Source organism: Trichomycterus rosablanca, chromosome 2 (genome assembly GCF_030014385.1).
Source record: "Trichomycterus rosablanca isolate fTriRos1 chromosome 2, fTriRos1.hap1, whole genome shotgun sequence".
Classification (NCBI taxonomy): domain Eukaryota; kingdom Metazoa; phylum Chordata; class Actinopteri; order Siluriformes; family Trichomycteridae; genus Trichomycterus; species Trichomycterus rosablanca.
Genome location: NC_085989.1, coordinates 50,770,671 through 50,787,368, shown reverse-complemented (window position 1 = coordinate 50,787,368; position 16,698 = coordinate 50,770,671). Strand labels below are relative to the sequence as shown.

Below are 16,698 nucleotides of genomic sequence, written 5' to 3'. Positions count from 1 at the left end.
GGGGGGGGGGGAAGGAGGGGTAGGAGGAGGGAGGGGGGATTTCAGCCACGTCACCAACAGACTGAAAGCGCACGGGAACGCGCACCCTTACAGCCGCAGTGTCGTGCACAGTAGCGTAACTGGTTTATAATCGGCGTGTGTTTATAACCAGATTATATATTTATTATTATTATTATTATTATATTGTTTTATATTAGGTTAGTGCACGCGGCCGAACTACAACCCAGCAGTTCTGTAGATTGTTTTTATTTTGCTTACTGACAACAACCTGCACAAAGTTCACTCCGGATCATCCGCCCTCGAGCTGCGCAGATCATCTGGGGACTGGTGGCAGCTTCGATTATTGAATATCGAGCGATTTTCTCTTTGATTAGTGCGTCGGTTGAATCCAGTGTAAACATGAACGTGTTCCGTCTGGCCGGTGACGTGTCGCATCTGCTGGCCATCATCATCCTGTTCCTGAAGATCTGGAGGTCCAAGTCCTGCTCAGGTAAGCAGGTCCGATCACCTGGACACGTCACGGTGTCAAATATATCGAGATATATGGAATACAGCCATTTTTTTTACTTGGATTTACATGACACTGGTTAAATAGGCTGTGTCCCAAATGTTAAACGTGTCCAGGTAATACAGGGGTGCAGGAAACAGGGGTGCAGGAAACAGGGGTGCAGGAGGGAGGGGGGGGGCGGGGTGTCCCTTCCAGAATATTTATAGTGACTTTATGCCCTAAAGTGTGACAAGATACAGTCTGAGCAATTGAGGGTCAAGGGCCTTGCTCAAAGGGCCCAACAGCCGCAACCTGGCAGTGATGGGGCTTGAACCAGTGACCTTCTTATTACTAGTCAGGCCGTAGCCTAGTGGTTTGGGTACTGGACTAGTAATCAAAAGGTTGATGGTTCAAGCCTCACCGCTGCTGTTGGGCCCTTGAGCAAGGCCCTTGACCCTCAATTGCTCAGATTGCATACTGTAAATGTACTGTAAGTCGCTTTGGATAAAGGCGTCTGCTAAATGCTGAAAATGTAAATGTAGTCCAGTACCTTAACCACTAGGCCAGAACTGTGCTGTTAGGCTGAAACCTGACCATTAGCTTGTTGGGGCATCTCATTCCAAACCAATGGATTTAATGTTTCCGCAGCTATAACAGTCTCAACTCCATCTAGAGGCTTTCCACAAGAACTTGGAGTCTGTCTGTGGGAAATGTGTCTGTGACCATCTGCATACGTTTCAGTGCCCTATGTAGGGCTAATAATGTCTAACAAAAATGCAGAATTTGCATTCCAGGTGGTTGCAAGGGTGTCGTTAAGTTTTATATTGTATAGGGCAAGCCGTAGCCTAGTGGTTAAGGCACAGGACTAGTAATCTAAAGGTTGCTGGTTCAAGCCCCACCACTGCTGGGTTGCTGCTGTTGGGCCATTGAGCAAGGCCCTTAACCCTAGGTTGCTCATACTGTAACTGTAATGCAAGCGCTTTGGATAAAGGCGTCTGCTAAATGCCGAAAATGTAAATGTATTTCAGTTGTTGGGCAAGGTGTTACTAAGCAGTTGCTATGGTGTTCTAGGTGGTGGCTAGGGTGTTAGAAGGTGTTTCACAGAGAAAAATGATAACAATTAAACTTGTACACAAATGCCGCCTTGTGAAGGCTTAATGTTACGTCTTGTAAACCAGCAGAAAGAGCAAGATGCATCGTTTGTGTTACCTGGGTCAAATAAAAAGTTCTGGACAAAATGTGGGTTGCTTAAAAAAAGTTTTAAAAACCCTGTTCTGGGATCTAGGTGGTTACTGAAATGTTGCTAAAGTGTTGGGAAGTGTTTTCTAAGATATTTCAGATGTGAGGCGGGGTTTTGCAAGACAGTTGGTACTAGAATCGTGGTGGTTACTAAAATGTTGCTAGGGTGTTACCAGTTCTTGCTTGGCAGTTATTATAGTTCTGTTCCAGGTAGTTTCTAGGGTGTTGCAAAATGGTTGCTATTGTGGTCAGTTCTACTCCATTAGCAATGTACAAAAATCATTTACAAAAACACAAATATAAGTGGACCAGTACAAATGAGTGACCTCAATGTGATCTTTTCAGCTATAAGGATTCTCACAAGACTTTGAAGTACATCTGTGTCTGTGGGAATTTGTGCCCATTCAGTATTTGTACGACTGGGCACTGATTGATCACTTGGTGTTCTGGTTTATCCCAAAGCTGTTGAGTAAGGCCAAGGTCAGGACTCTGTGCAGGACAGTCATGCTGGAACAGGAAAGGACCTTCCCTAAACTGTTGCTGCAAAGTCAGAAGCACATAATTTCCTGAATATAACTATATAATTTACTGCACATGAATTCCATAATTTGAAGTGGGTGTCCCAATACTTTTGTCCGTGTAGCGTCCCCTTTTGGTTCCAGCAGCCTGTGTACTGGGGTCAGAGCACAGGATCGGCGATTGTACGGCGCCCCTGGTGCAGACAAGGTTAAGGGCCTTGCTCAAGGGCCCAACAGTGTTTGAACCAACAGTCTTCCGATTGATAGACCAAAGCTCTACCCACTAGGCTACCACTGTCCAGAGTGATCTTGGATACAAACCTTCTCCTTAAACTGATTGGCAAGACCTAAACAAGAGTGGGGTTTAGAAACATGCAGCGGGTGGATTGGCTTCTTTAAACTGAGCCGCAAGGCGGTTGTGTGTGTTTGTAGGTATTTCAGGGAAATCGCAGGTTCTGTTCGCGCTGGTCTTCACCACCAGATATCTGGACCTGTTCACCTCCTACATCTCCATCTACAACACGGTCATGAAGGTAACACACACACCTACACACACACACACACAGTGTCATATATGTCTGATGTTAACCACCCTTTCTCCTTGGCCCCGCCCCTTTCAGCTGGTGTTCCTGGTGCTGGCCTATGCTACTGTTTATCTGATTTACGTCCGCTTCAGGAACTCGTATGACAGTGAGAACGACTCCTTCCGGGTGGAGTTCCTGTTGGTCCCTGTGGCTGGACTGTCTTTCCTGGAGAACTACTCCTTCACTCCCCTGGAGGTAAACACACACACATACACACACACACACACACACACACACACACACACAGTCTAAAATGCACCATATATCAAACATTCACCCTATGTGTGGTATGATGAGCAGCTTCCATATCCTGGCCTATATAAAGTGATTATGACTGACCACATGTGGCGACTTTTCTGTGCTCAATGTCTAAGGCAGAATCTGCTATATTGATACGTAGGGTGTTACTAAATGGTTGCTAGGGTTTTGTTTCAGAGTTCCAGGTGGTTGCAAGGGTGTGGTTAGGTGTTTTATATGTATTATAGATGTTTTGTTATAGAGTTCCAGGTGGTTGCAAGGGTGTCAACATGTATTTCAGTTGTTTTGCTACAGAGTTCCAGGTGGTTGCAAGGGTGTGGTTAGGTGTTTTATATGTATTTCAGATGTTTTGTTATAGAGTTCCAGGTGGTTGCAAGGGTGTCGTTAGGTGTTTTATATGTATTTCAGATGTTTTGCTATAGTGTTCCAGGTGGTTGCAAGGGTGTTGTTGGGTCTTTTCTAAAGTATTTTAGATGTAAGGTAGGGTTATGCTAAGCTGTTGCTACTGGGTTCTAGATGGTTAGGGTGTTAGTAGTTCTTGTGTAGTTCTGTGTTTTGTTAGTTGGCGTTTTAGGTAGTTTCAATGGGAAAGTCTAATAAGCTCTGTACAGATTCCCTTCAGAAGAATAAGAAGAACGCCTTTATTTGTCATCTATACATCTACACATATCTCAGTTTGCTTGGAAGTTGGGGTCAGAGCGCAGGGTCAGCCATTGTATGGCCCCCCTGGAACAGAGTGAGGTTAGCGCCTTGCTCAAAGGCCCAACAGTGACTGTATAGCAGAGCCTGGATTTGATCAGTCTTCAGACTGATAGACCAAAGCTCCACCCACTAGGCTACCAATGTCCCCGGGTTCCAGGATCAGCTGTACAAACAGTCTGTAGGTGTCAGGTATCACCTTTTTCTAAAAGAACATTTATCTGAACTGTCAGATTGAACCATAAGAACCATAAACGATCCTCCTTGATTTCGACATCCATGATTATGATGGGTAGACACTGTTCTCAGGTGATTTTTCTGGTTGGATTCCAAACTGCACCCTCTGTGGTATGTTGTCTAGAGCAGACTGGTTGAGTAGGTGAAGTAATGGTATGTAATTATCCAGTTAGAGAATTAAATACAGATTGCAGTGTTCTACAAATAAATAACAACCATAACAAATGTTTATTGAAAAGTTCACAAAATAAAAATGATTTATTTATTTATTAGGATTTTAACGTCATGTTTTACACACTTTGGTTACATTCATGAAAGGACCGGTAGTTACTGGTTACACAAGATTCATCAGTTCAAGATTAATGTCAAACAGTAGGGGTAGATCTCGGGATATTAGGGGTAGAAACTTGTCACTCTAGATAGATAGATAGATAGTTAGATAGATAGATACTTTATTTATCCCGAAGGAAATTATTGACGGATGGTAAAGGTAGAAGCTTGGAAATCTCAGGATAGTAGGAGTAGAAGATGCTTGTGAATATCTGTAAATTGAGGCTAGAAACTTGGAATTCTCTGGATAATAAAAGGAGAGGCTTGGAAACTTATGAATCTCAGGAAAGTAGGGGTAGAAGCTTGGAAATCTCAGGATAGGGGTAGAAGCTTATGAATCTCAGGATAATAAGGGTAAAAGCAGCTTGTGAATCTCAGGATAGTAGGGGTAGAAGCTTTAAAATCTTAGGATAGTAGGGGTAGAAGCTTTAAAATCTCAGGATAGTAGGGATAGAAGCTTTAAAATCTCAGTAGAGTATGGGTAGAAGCTTGGAAATCTTAGGATAGTAGGGGTAGACCTGCTTGTGAATCTCAGTAGAGTAGGGGTAGAAGCTTGTGGCTTTTAGTAGGGTGGGGGTGGAGGCATGTGGCTCTTGGGACAGTAGGGGTAAAAGATTGTTGATCTCTGGATAATAGGGGTAGAAGCTTGTGAATCCCAGAATATTAGGGGTAGAAGCTTGGAAATCTTAGGGTAATAAGGGTCGAAGCTTGTGAATCTCAGGATAGCAGGGGTAGAAGCTTGGAAATCTCAGGATAGTAGGGGTAGAAGCAGCTTGGAAATCTCAGGATAGTAGGGGTAGAAGCTTGGAAATCTCAGGATAGTAGGGGTAGAAGCAGCTTGGAAATCTCAGAATAGTAGGGGTAGAAGCTTGTGTCTCTCAGTAGAGTAAGGGTAGAAGCTTGTGGCTCTCTGTAGAGTAAGGGTAGAAGCTTGGGGCTCTCAGTAGAGTGAGGGTAGAAGCTTGTGGCTCTCGGTAGAGTAAGGGTAGAAGCTTGTGAATCCCAGGATAGTAGGGGTAGAACTTGTGGCTCTCAGTAGAGTGAGGGTAGAAGCTTGTGAATCCCAGGATAGTAGGGGTAGAAGCTTGTGGCTCTCAGTTGAGTAAGGGTAGAAGCTTGTGAATCCCAGGATAGTAGGAGTAGAACTTGTGGCTCTCAGTAGAGTAGGGGTAGAAGCTTGTGAATCCCAGGATAGTAGGGGTAGAACTTGTGGCTCTCAGTAGAGTGAGGGTAGAAGCTTGTGAATCCCAGGATAGTAGGGGTAGAAATTGTGGCTCTCAGTAGAGTAGGGGTAGAAGCTTGTGAATCCCAGGATAGTAGGGGTAGAACTTGTGGCTCTCAGTAGAGTGAGGGTAGAAGCTTGTGGCTCTCAGTAAAGTAAGGGTAGAAGCTTGTGGCTCTCGGTAGAGTAAGGGTAGAAGCTTGTGAATCCCAGGATAGTATGGTAGAACTTGTGGCTCTCAGTAGAGTAGGGGTAGAAGCTTGTGAATCCCAGGATAGTAGGGGTAGAAGCTTGTGGCTCTCAGTAGAGTAAGGGTAGAAGCTTGTGAATCCCAGGATAGTAGGGGTAGAAGCTTGGGGCTCTCAGTAGAGTAAGGGTAGAAGCTTGTGGCTCTCAGTAGAGTAAGGGTAGAAGCTTGTGAATCCCAGGATAGTAGGGGTAGAACTTGTGGCTCTCAGTAGAGTGAGGGTAGAAGCTTGTGAATCCCAGGATAGTAGGGGTAGAACTTGTGTCTCTCAGTAGAGTGAGGGTAGAAGCTTGTGAATCCCAGGATAGTAGGGGTAGAACTTGTGTCTCTCAGTAGAGTGAGGGTAGAAGCTTGTGAATCCCAGGATAGTAGGGGTAGAACTTGTGGCTCTCAGTAGAGTAGGGGTAGAAGCTTGTGAATCCCAGGATAGTAGGGGTAGAACTTGTGGCTCTCAGTAGAGTAAGGGTAGAAGCTTGTGAATCCCAGGATAGTAGGGGTAGAACTTGTGGCTCTCAGTAGAGTGAGGGTAGAAGCTTGTAAATCCCAGTAGAGTAAGGGTAGAAGCTTGTGAATCCCAGGATAGTAGGGGTAGAACTTGTGGCTCTCAGTAGAGTAAGGGTAGAAGCTTGTGGCTCTCAGTAGAGTAAGGGTAGAAGCTTGTGGCTCTCAGTAGAGTGAGGGTAGAAGCTTGTAAATCCCAGTAGAGTAAGGGTAGAAGCTTGTGGCTCTCGGTAGAGTAAGGGTAGAAGCTTGTGAATCCCAGGATAGTAGGGGTAGAACTTGTGGCTCTCAGTAGAGTAGGGGTAGAAGCTTGTGAATCCCAGGATAGTAGGGGTAGAACTTGTGGCTCTCAGTAGAGTAGGGGTAGAAGCTTGTGAATCCCAGGATAGTAGGGGTAGAACTTGTGGCTCTCAGTAGAGTAAGGGGAGAAGCTTGTGAATCCCAGGATAGTAGGGGTAGAACTTGTGGCTCTCAGTAGAGTAAAAGGAGAAGCTTGTGAATCCCAGGATAGTAGGGGTAGAAGCTTGTGGCTCTCAGTAGAGTTAGGGTAGAAGCTTGTGAATCCCAGGATAGTAGGGGTAGAAGCTTGTGGCTCTCAGTTGAGTAAGGGTAGAAGCTTGTGAATCCCAGGATAGTAGGGGTAGAACTTGTGGCTCTCAGTAGAGTAGGGGTAGAAGCTTGTGAATCCCAGGATAGTAGGGGTAGAAGCTTGGGGCTCTCAGTAGAGTAAGGGTAGAAGCTTGTGGCTCTCAGTAGAGTAAGGGTAGAAGCTTGTGAATCCCAGGATAGTAGGGGTAGAACTTGTGGCTCTCAGTAGAGTAGGGGTAGAAGCTTGTGAATCCCAGGATAGTAGGGGTAGAACTTGTGGCTCTCAGTAGAGTGAGGGTAGAAGCTTGTGAATCCCAGGATAGTAGGGGTAGAACTTGTGGCTCTCAGTAGAGTAGGGGTAGAAGCTTGTGAATCCCAGGATAGTAGGGGTAGAAGCTTGTGGCTCTCAGTAGAGTTAGGGTAGAAGCTTGTGAATCCCAGGATAGTAGGGGTAGAAGCTTGTGGCTCTCAGTTGAGTAAGGGTAGAAGCTTGTGAATCCCAGGATAGTAGGGGTAGAACTTGTGGCTCTCAGTAGAGTAGGGGTAGAAGCTTGTGAATCCCAGGATAGTAGGGGTAGAAGCTTGGGGCTCTCAGTAGAGTAAGGGTAGAAGCTTGTGGCTCTCAGTAGAGTAAGGGTAGAAGCTTGTGAATCCCAGGATAGTAGGGGTAGAACTTGTGGCTCTCAGTAGAGTAGGGGTAGAAGCTTGTGAATCCCAGGATAGTAGGGGTAGAACTTGTGGCTCTCAGTAGAGTGAGGGTAGAAGCTTGTGAATCCCAGGATAGTAGGGGTAAAACTTGTGGCTCTCAGTAGAGTAAGGGTAGAAGCTTGTGTCTCTCAGTAGAGTAAGGGTAGAAGCTTGTGGCTCTCGGTAGAGTAAGGGTAGAAGCTTGTGAATCCCAGGATAGTAGGGGTAGAACTTGTGGCTCTCAGTAGAGTGAGGGTAGAAGCTTGTGAATCCCAGGATAGTAGGGGTAGAAGCTTGTGGCTCTCAGTTGAGTAAGGGTAGAAGCTTGTGAATCCCAGGATAGTAGGAGTAGAACTTGTGGCTCTCAGTAGAGTAGGGGTAGAAGCTTGTGAATCCCAGGATAGTAGGGGTAGAACTTGTGGCTCTCAGTAGAGTGAGGGTAGAAGCTTGTGAATCCCAGGATAGTAGGGGTAGAAATTGTGGCTCTCAGTAGAGTAGGGGTAGAAGCTTGTGAATCCCAGGATAGTAGGGGTAGAACTTGTGGCTCTCAGTAGAGTGAGGGTAGAAGCTTGTGGCTCTCAGTAAAGTAAGGGTAGAAGCTTGTGGCTCTCGGTAGAGTAAGGGTAGAAGCTTGTGAATCCCAGGATAGTATGGTAGAACTTGTGGCTCTCAGTAGAGTAGGGGTAGAAGCTTGTGAATCCCAGGATAGTAGGGGTAGAAGCTTGTGGCTCTCAGTAGAGTAAGGGTAGAAGCTTGTGAATCCCAGGATAGTAGGGGTAGAAGCTTGGGGCTCTCAGTAGAGTAAGGGTAGAAGCTTGTGGCTCTCAGTAGAGTAAGGGTAGAAGCTTGTGAATCCCAGGATAGTAGGGGTAGAACTTGTGGCTCTCAGTAGAGTGAGGGTAGAAGCTTGTGAATCCCAGGATAGTAGGGGTAGAACTTGTGTCTCTCAGTAGAGTGAGGGTAGAAGCTTGTGAATCCCAGGATAGTAGGGGTAGAACTTGTGTCTCTCAGTAGAGTGAGGGTAGAAGCTTGTGAATCCCAGGATAGTAGGGGTAGAACTTGTGGCTCTCAGTAGAGTAGGGGTAGAAGCTTGTGAATCCCAGGATAGTAGGGGTAGAACTTGTGGCTCTCAGTAGAGTAAGGGTAGAAGCTTGTGAATCCCAGGATAGTAGGGGTAGAACTTGTGGCTCTCAGTAGAGTGAGGGTAGAAGCTTGTAAATCCCAGTAGAGTAAGGGTAGAAGCTTGTGAATCCCAGGATAGTAGGGGTAGAACTTGTGGCTCTCAGTAGAGTAAGGGTAGAAGCTTGTGGCTCTCAGTAGAGTAAGGGTAGAAGCTTGTGGCTCTCAGTAGAGTGAGGGTAGAAGCTTGTAAATCCCAGTAGAGTAAGGGTAGAAGCTTGTGGCTCTCGGTAGAGTAAGGGTAGAAGCTTGTGAATCCCAGGATAGTAGGGGTAGAACTTGTGGCTCTCAGTAGAGTAGGGGTAGAAGCTTGTGAATCCCAGGATAGTAGGGGTAGAACTTGTGGCTCTCAGTAGAGTAGGGGTAGAAGCTTGTGAATCCCAGGATAGTAGGGGTAGAACTTGTGGCTCTCAGTAGAGTAAAAGGAGAAGCTTGTGAATCCCAGGATAGTAGGGGTAGAACTTGTGGCTCTCAGTAGAGTGAGGGTAGAAGCTTGTGAATCCCAGGATAGTAGGGGTAGAACTTGTGGCTCTCAGTAGAGTGAGGGTAGAAGCTTGTGAATCCCAGGATAGTAGGGGTAGAACTTGTGGCTCTCAGTAGAGTGAGGGTAGAAGCTTGTAAATCCCAGTAGAATAAGCTACAACTTAAAAACTAGAAGGGGTAGAAGCTGGTATTAAGAAGGATGGCAAATGTAGAAGCATTAGCTTGTAGGTCCTAGAACAGTAGAATTAAGAATTGTGGTTCTCAGGATGGTAGAAGAAGGAGGTTGGGGTTTTTAGGATGGTAGAAGAAGGAGGTTGTGGTTCTCAGGATGATAGAAGAAGGAGGTTGTGGTTCTCAGGATGGTAGAAGAAGGAGGTTGTGGTTCTCAGGGTGGTAGAGGAAGGAGGTTGTGGTTCTCAGGATGGTAGAAGAAGGAGGTTGTGGTTCTCAGGGTGGTATAAGAAGGAGGTTGTGGTTCTCAGGATGGTGAGAGTAGGAGGTTCTCAGGATGGTGAGAGTAGGAGCTTGTGGTTCTCAGGATGGTGTGAGAAGGAGGTTCTCAGTATGGTGGGAGAAGGAGGTTCTCAGGATGGTGATAGAAGGAGGTTGTGGTTCTCAGGATGGTGGGAGAAGGAGGTTCTCAGGATGGTGAGAGAAGGAGTTTCTCAGGATGGTAGAAGAAGGAGGTTGTGGTTTTCAGGGTGGTAGAAGAAGGAGGTTGTGGTTCTCAGGATGATAGAAGAAGGAGGTTGTGGTTCTCAGGATGGTAGAAGAAGGAGGTTGTGGTTCTCAGGGTGGTAAAAGAAGGAGGTTGTGGTTCTCAGGATGGTAGAAGAAGGAGGTTGTGGTTCTTAGGATGGTGAGAGTAGGAGGTTCTCAGGATGGTGAGAGTAGGAGCTTGTGGTTCTCAGGATGGTGGGAGAAGGTTCTCAGGATGGTGATAGAAGGAGTTTCTCAGGATGGTGAGAGTATTATTTAACTGTTGATACTGTGTGTGCAGATCTTGTGGACATTTTCCATCTACCTGGAAGCCGTGGCCATCCTGCCGCAGCTGTTTATGATCACAAAGACGGGCGAGGCTGAATCCATCACCACACACTACCTGTTCTTCCTGGGACTGTACCGCACCCTCTACCTGGGTAACTGGGTGTGGCGCTACCACACCGAGAGCTTCTTCGACCAGATCGCTGTGGTGTCTGGAGTCGTGCAGACCATCTTCTACTGCGACTTCTTCTACCTTTACTTCACCAGAGGTGAGCAGCAGCTGGATTTTCATTCAAAATGCTAATGCTAATTCACTCGATTTTACTGTTACCTTATCTTAATGATAATGCTAATTTAACCATACCATTAATGCTAATGTACTACAGATTGTATTGCTACATCATCTAACAATGGTAAAGCTACTTCATCTAAATGAATACTAATTCACCCAATCCCATCGAAAAATGCTAATGCTACTTTATCCGAAACATTAATGCTAATGTACCTCAGATTGTATTGCTACATTAATAAAAAATGCTAATGCTACATTATCCAAAACATTAATGCTAATTTACCACAAATTTGTTTGCTACCTTATTCAAAAATGCTAATACTACTTTATTTATTATCCATTAATGTTAATTTAGCACAGATTGTATTGCTACATCATTCAGAAATGCTAATGATACTTTATTTGAAAGATTCATGCTAATTTACCACAAATTGTATTGCTACATCATCTAAAAATGCTAATGCTAAATTATCCCGAAACGTTAATGCTAGTTTACCACAGATTTTATTGCTACTTTATCTAAAAATGCTAATGCTACATTATTCAAAACATTAATGCTAATTTCCCACAGGTTGTATTGCTACATCATCTAAAAATGCTAATGCTACATTATCCAATACATTAATGTTAATTTAGCACAGATTTATTGCTACTTTACCTAAAAATGCTAATGCTACATTATCCAAAACATTAATGTTAATTTAGCACAGATTTATTGCTACTTTACCTAAAAATGCTAATGCTACATTATCCGAAACATTAATGCTAGTTTACCACAGATTTTATTGCTACTTTATCTAAAAATGCTAATGCTACATTATTCAAAACATTAATGCTAATTTACCACAGACTGTATTGCTACATCATCTAAAAATGCTAATGCTATTTTATCCAAAACATTAATGCTAATTTACTACAGATTTTATTGCTACATTGTCTAAAAAATGGTGAAGCTACCTTCTTGTTAAACAGTAATGCTAATTGTAGGATTTTTAGGCTACCACATTGATAAATGCTAATGCTAATTCACCTGAAACGCTAATACTACCTCATCTAAAAATGGTAAAGCTACTTCATCCAAATGAATGCTAATTCACCCAATCCCATTGATAAATGCTAATGCTAATTCACCTGAAACGCTAATGCTACCTCATCTAAAACAGAAACGCTGCTCTTTTTTCCCAGCAAGCTAATGCTAATCCTTTCGCTCTCTCCGTCAGTGCTAAGAGGAAGCGGGAAAATGTCTCTGCCAATGCCAGTGTGAGGAACCAGCACGGCCCCGCCTCCTCTCCCCGTCTCCATAGCGACATGTCTCCGCCCACACACTCTGGCTGGTTCACAGCGACTCCGACTCCCAGTGCAGATCTACAGCCCGTATCCATGTGCCTTATTGTTCAGAGGAATGATTTATAGATCAGTGATTTTATACTCCAACGACTTTTATATCAATTACTCAATCAGATTCTGTCTTCCTTTTAGTGTGTGTGTGTGTGTGTGTGTGTGTGTGTGTGTGTGTGTGTGTGTGTGTGTGTGTGTGTGTGTGTGTGCGTGCGTGCGTGTGTGTGTGTGTGCGTGCGTGTGTGTGTGTAATAGAGCTTTAAACAGCATTTTATCCATCACTCCATGTTCAAAAGTTCAAAAATATGTGGACACACTTTCTATCATCAAGAGCAGCAGTTTTAGCCACACCCATTGATAACAAGTCTATAAAATCAACCCTGTAAGCTCAATGATTAGTTTGGGGAAGGGCCTTTCCTTGTTCCAGCCCTGCTGCACCTTATTCATTCACTGTCTGTTTTATTACCGCTTTATCCTGGTCAGGGTCGCTGTGGGCCTGATTTACACCCCAGATTGCCAGTTCATCAAAGGGCAAACACACACTCATACCTAGGGCAATCTCCAATTAACCCACACAGACACGGGCAGAACATGCAACTCCACACAGTAAGGACCCAGACCGATCCACCAGGGATTCGAACCCAGGACTTGCTGTGAGGCGACAGTGATACCCACCGAGACGTCATGCCGCCCCTATTTAACATCTGTTGGATGCATTGGAACATCTACTGTCAGCCAAGCCGGTTATGAGGGACGTGGAGGCGACTCTATATTAATGCGGAGGGTTGTCCTGAGCACACGAACAACTGTTTGTATTCCATTAATAATTAATCCATATTTTTTAGATTGATGTGATCAGCCGGGCGTATTAACAGTGTTTAAAATAGCGCTGAATTAGTGTTAAATAAAGCAATAAGCCACGAGAGGCCGTGCGTCTTCATGACGTTCCCCGTGCTAAAATCATAGCAGTAACTTCTTTCCCCGTGCTAAAGTCATAACAGTAACGCACGGTCTCGAGTGGCTTATTGCTTTTATAAAACGGCGGTCAACATGAAATACAATAAATACAACAATGTTTAATTCATAAATGTATTTATTGTGTATAAACTTACAATAAAGCATTCTTCCGCGACGCCAGGTAGTTCGATTAACAGTGTTGCTAGGCAACATGAGGGCGAACATAACATTGACTTTCTCTATTCAGTGGCGTATTAATATGGAATGATGTGAGATGGTCCTAGGTGTGCGTTTATCGGGGATTTTACAACGGCTTCGAACGCGGCTCAGCCAATCAGATTTTAGGACCGGAACTATCCGTTTTATAACGTCTGATTAGTGTTCTTCTTTTCCTTGGCCTTTGTCCCGCTCGGTTGCGGGGTCGGCTCTCGGCGATTTGGCACAATTTTTACGCCGGATGCCCTGCCTGATACGACCCTCCCTATTTTATCCGGGCTTGGGACCAGCACTACAATGCACTGGTTTGTGCATCTAGCGGCCAGGTACCTATAGGACAATTCAGTGTTTCCAATTAGCCTGGTGGCATGTTTTTTGGACTGTGGGAGGGGAGAACATGCAAACTCTGCACAGAAAGGACCCGGACCGCCCCACCTGGGGATCGAACCCAGGACCTTCTTGTTGTGAGGCGACAGTGCTACCCACTTAGCCACCGTGCTGCCCTAGTGTTCGAGACATCTATGTAGACCAAGCAATTTAAGGTTTAGAGCCTTGCTCAAGGGCCCAACAGTGGCAACTTGGGAGTGGTGGGGTTTGAACCAGAGAACTTTTGCTTACTAGTTGGCCAGTTGAAGCCTAGTTAAGGTACTGGACTAGAAAAGGTCAACTAGATCAAAAGGTCGCTGGTTCAAGCCCCGCCACTGCTAGGCTACAACTGCACTAAATGTCCCAAAGTATTTGGACGCCTGACCATGAGCTTGTTGGGACGTCCAATTTAAAAAATGACAAGATAGAGTGACCTCTGTGTGATCGTTTAGGCTATAACAGGCTTCTCACAAGACTTTGAAGTGTGTCTGTGTATGGGAATTTGTGCTCTTTCAGTCAGAATATGACTGGGTGTGGTTGAGGTCAGGGCTCTGTGCAGGACACTGGAGTTTCTTTATAGAGCCTGCTCATGCTGGAACAGGAAAGAACCTTCCCTAAACTGTTGCTGCAAAGTCAGAAGACTATCATTTTTTATATAAATCTGTTGTGGCTAAAACACATGAATTCCGACATTAGAAGCTGTGTCCAAATACTATTGTCCATGTAGTGTATGTTTACAGATGTCAGTGTTATAACAGTGATCCATAAACTGTTCACCTTTTTAAATCAGTCTGTTTTTAATCTGAAATGGAATGAGGGCATCAGTTTTTCTGACCTGTATTTTGTCCAGTGTTTTGTAAAATGAGACTGTTTCATTAATAAAGGACCAAAGTTCCTGCATCTAATGTGCAGTGATTTAACATGAGTGTGTTAGTGTTCACCTGTTTTTCTACCAGCACCTACAAGACTTCACTTCCAGCTTCATGAAGCTCCAGCATGCAGAGTTCTTACATGTATGGGTGGGTCACGAGCCAAAAATAAGTAATTAAACTAACAAATTATAACAGGCACATAAACAAGAAAGAAACTTGAACATGATCCCCCCCCTTGTGGAGGCTTTACGTTACATCTTGTAAACCACAGTGTGACCAGATTGCCACCGTTTTATTAATTAGGTATATTTTGTTTTGTGATTCGTTTTGATGCGTTGTTTGTGTTGTCTGGGTCACGGTAAAAATCACGGACAAAATGTGGGTCCCTTGAAATAAAATTAGAAAACAATTTAATCCAAAGCGACTTACAGTTATGACTGAAGACTGTTCAGACTATTCAGGGTTGGTAGTGGGAATTGAACTAGCAACCTTCTAACCATAGTCGGGTACTATACTCTTTAACTCCTGTATCAGATCATCAGCCTAACCCAGAATTTAGGTGGAACTGTCAACAGCTATTATTTACATAAAGTGAAAAGCTGTACTTATTTCAGCACTTATCTTTTCTTAAAATCATTTATTGAAAGGCAGGTGTAGCCTAGTGGTTAAGGTACAGGACTAGTAATCGAAAGGTGACTGGTTCAAGCCCCAATACTGCCAGGTTCCCACTTTTGGGACCTTTAGCAAGGCCCTTAAGCCCTAATTGCTCAGACAGTACTGTAAATTGCTTTGGATAAAAGTACATATAAATTCTGAAAATATAAATGGAAGAGAAAACTGAAACCAAATGGACCAGTTACATCACGATGTACAGTATGTATCATTCAGTAAAAGAACATAGATTATAATGTGTCAGTAAAAAAGGCAGCTTGATAAAGACACTGTGACCTCACAGGTACAGTTTGGGGGTGGGGGGGCATTACACAATCTTTTCGACTGTTGAAAAATAGCAGATTGGGATGCACCCTCTTAAACAAACAGTCATGCTACATCCATAGAAGACCACTGGCAGTTAATAGCAACAGGCAACTGTAGTTTAAGGGTGTGTGTGGGAGGGGGGCACCTTTAAATTACACAGACCAAGCAACTGGACAAACTGGACAGACCTGTAACACCTAGAACCACTTAACATCTAGGCAAGGCAAGGCAAGTTTATTTGTATAGCACCTTTCATACACAGTGGCAATTCAAAGTGCTTTACATAAGGAAAAAAAAAAAAAGTTAATTAAAAGCATTAAAACATTCCTGAGATCTAGGACATCATTTAGACATCCAGCGGTTCAGCGACAACAACCTGCTGTAGGTTTCACCACTGGGTCGAATCGGTAAGGGGCCAGAGCACACTACTGCCTCAGACATCGACCTAGCTAACTCACACACCTCTTTAACATTACTCTTAGTAACCTCAGACTGCCGTAAACGAACATCATAAGTGCCGACGTGGATAACAATCTTCGAAAATCTACGATTAGCATTAGCCAGCACTTTCAGGTTTGCTCTGATGTCAGGCGCCCTGGCCCCCGGAATACAAGTGACTATGGTCGCTGGTGTCTCTATGGGGGTCGCAATACGCACGTGTCGGAGCTGAGAATCTTCTATAACCAGAGCACTTACATTAACAGGCTTCTCAGCGGGTGGCTCACTGAGTGGGGAAAACCTGTTGGACACGTGCAACTGAGATGGTCGGTGCTTTTCCCTACGACTATGTCGCCGAGACGTCACCCAGTCGCCCCACTGTGAGGGCTCTAATGCCGGAGTCTGGGGTTCTGTACCTGAACTGCTGGCATTCGGGACTGCTACAGCTGAATCTAAACACTCACTAGTAGTAGTCTGTTCTAACGCCCGAATGCGCCCTTCTAACACTGAGATCTTCTCCGTCAGACTAACAACTAATCTACACTTATCACATGTAAAGTTATCACTAAACACAGAGAAGGAATAACTGAACATGTTGCACTCGGAACAGGGAAATAAAGCTCCTGCTGGGGCCATAGTAACAGTACTTAGCTTTAGAAGATGAGTTGAAGTTGATGTTTATGTTGGAGTTGATGTTTATGTTGGTTTCACCGGCGCTTCTGCTGGTAGTCACAGAAAAACGGCTTTAATTCCGGACGAAAGAGGCGATGATGAGCTGAAATACAAAAACCAACAACCAAACAACACAAACGCGCTTCGTTCGGATAAAACGGCTGTAATTCTAAAGGAAACGGTGTTTATGCGCTCATGTACAAAACAAATAAACAGAACGCGGTTCCTACAGACAGAAAACGGTTTTAACTCCCCACAAAACAAAGGTGTTTAAGCGCTTGAAGTACAAAAACAAACAAACACAAACGCGCTTTGTTTCCGACAAA

The 16,698-nt window shown here is 44.3% G+C and overlaps 1 protein-coding gene across 1 annotated transcript; it reads left to right on the top strand.

Annotated features, from left to right (window-relative positions):
* Positions 1-379: 379 nt before the first annotated feature.
* Positions 380-14,332, top strand: kdelr3 (KDEL endoplasmic reticulum protein retention receptor 3). The gene is made up of 5 exons (XM_063017725.1): positions 380-490; positions 2,677-2,777; positions 2,865-3,023; positions 10,260-10,512; positions 11,756-14,332. The coding sequence occupies exons 1-5, from the start codon at positions 400-402 to the stop codon at positions 11,797-11,799; spliced, it is 648 nt and encodes a 215-aa protein (XP_062873795.1). The 5' UTR covers positions 380-399; the 3' UTR covers positions 11,800-14,332.
* The last annotated feature ends 2,366 nt before the right edge of the window (positions 14,333-16,698 follow it).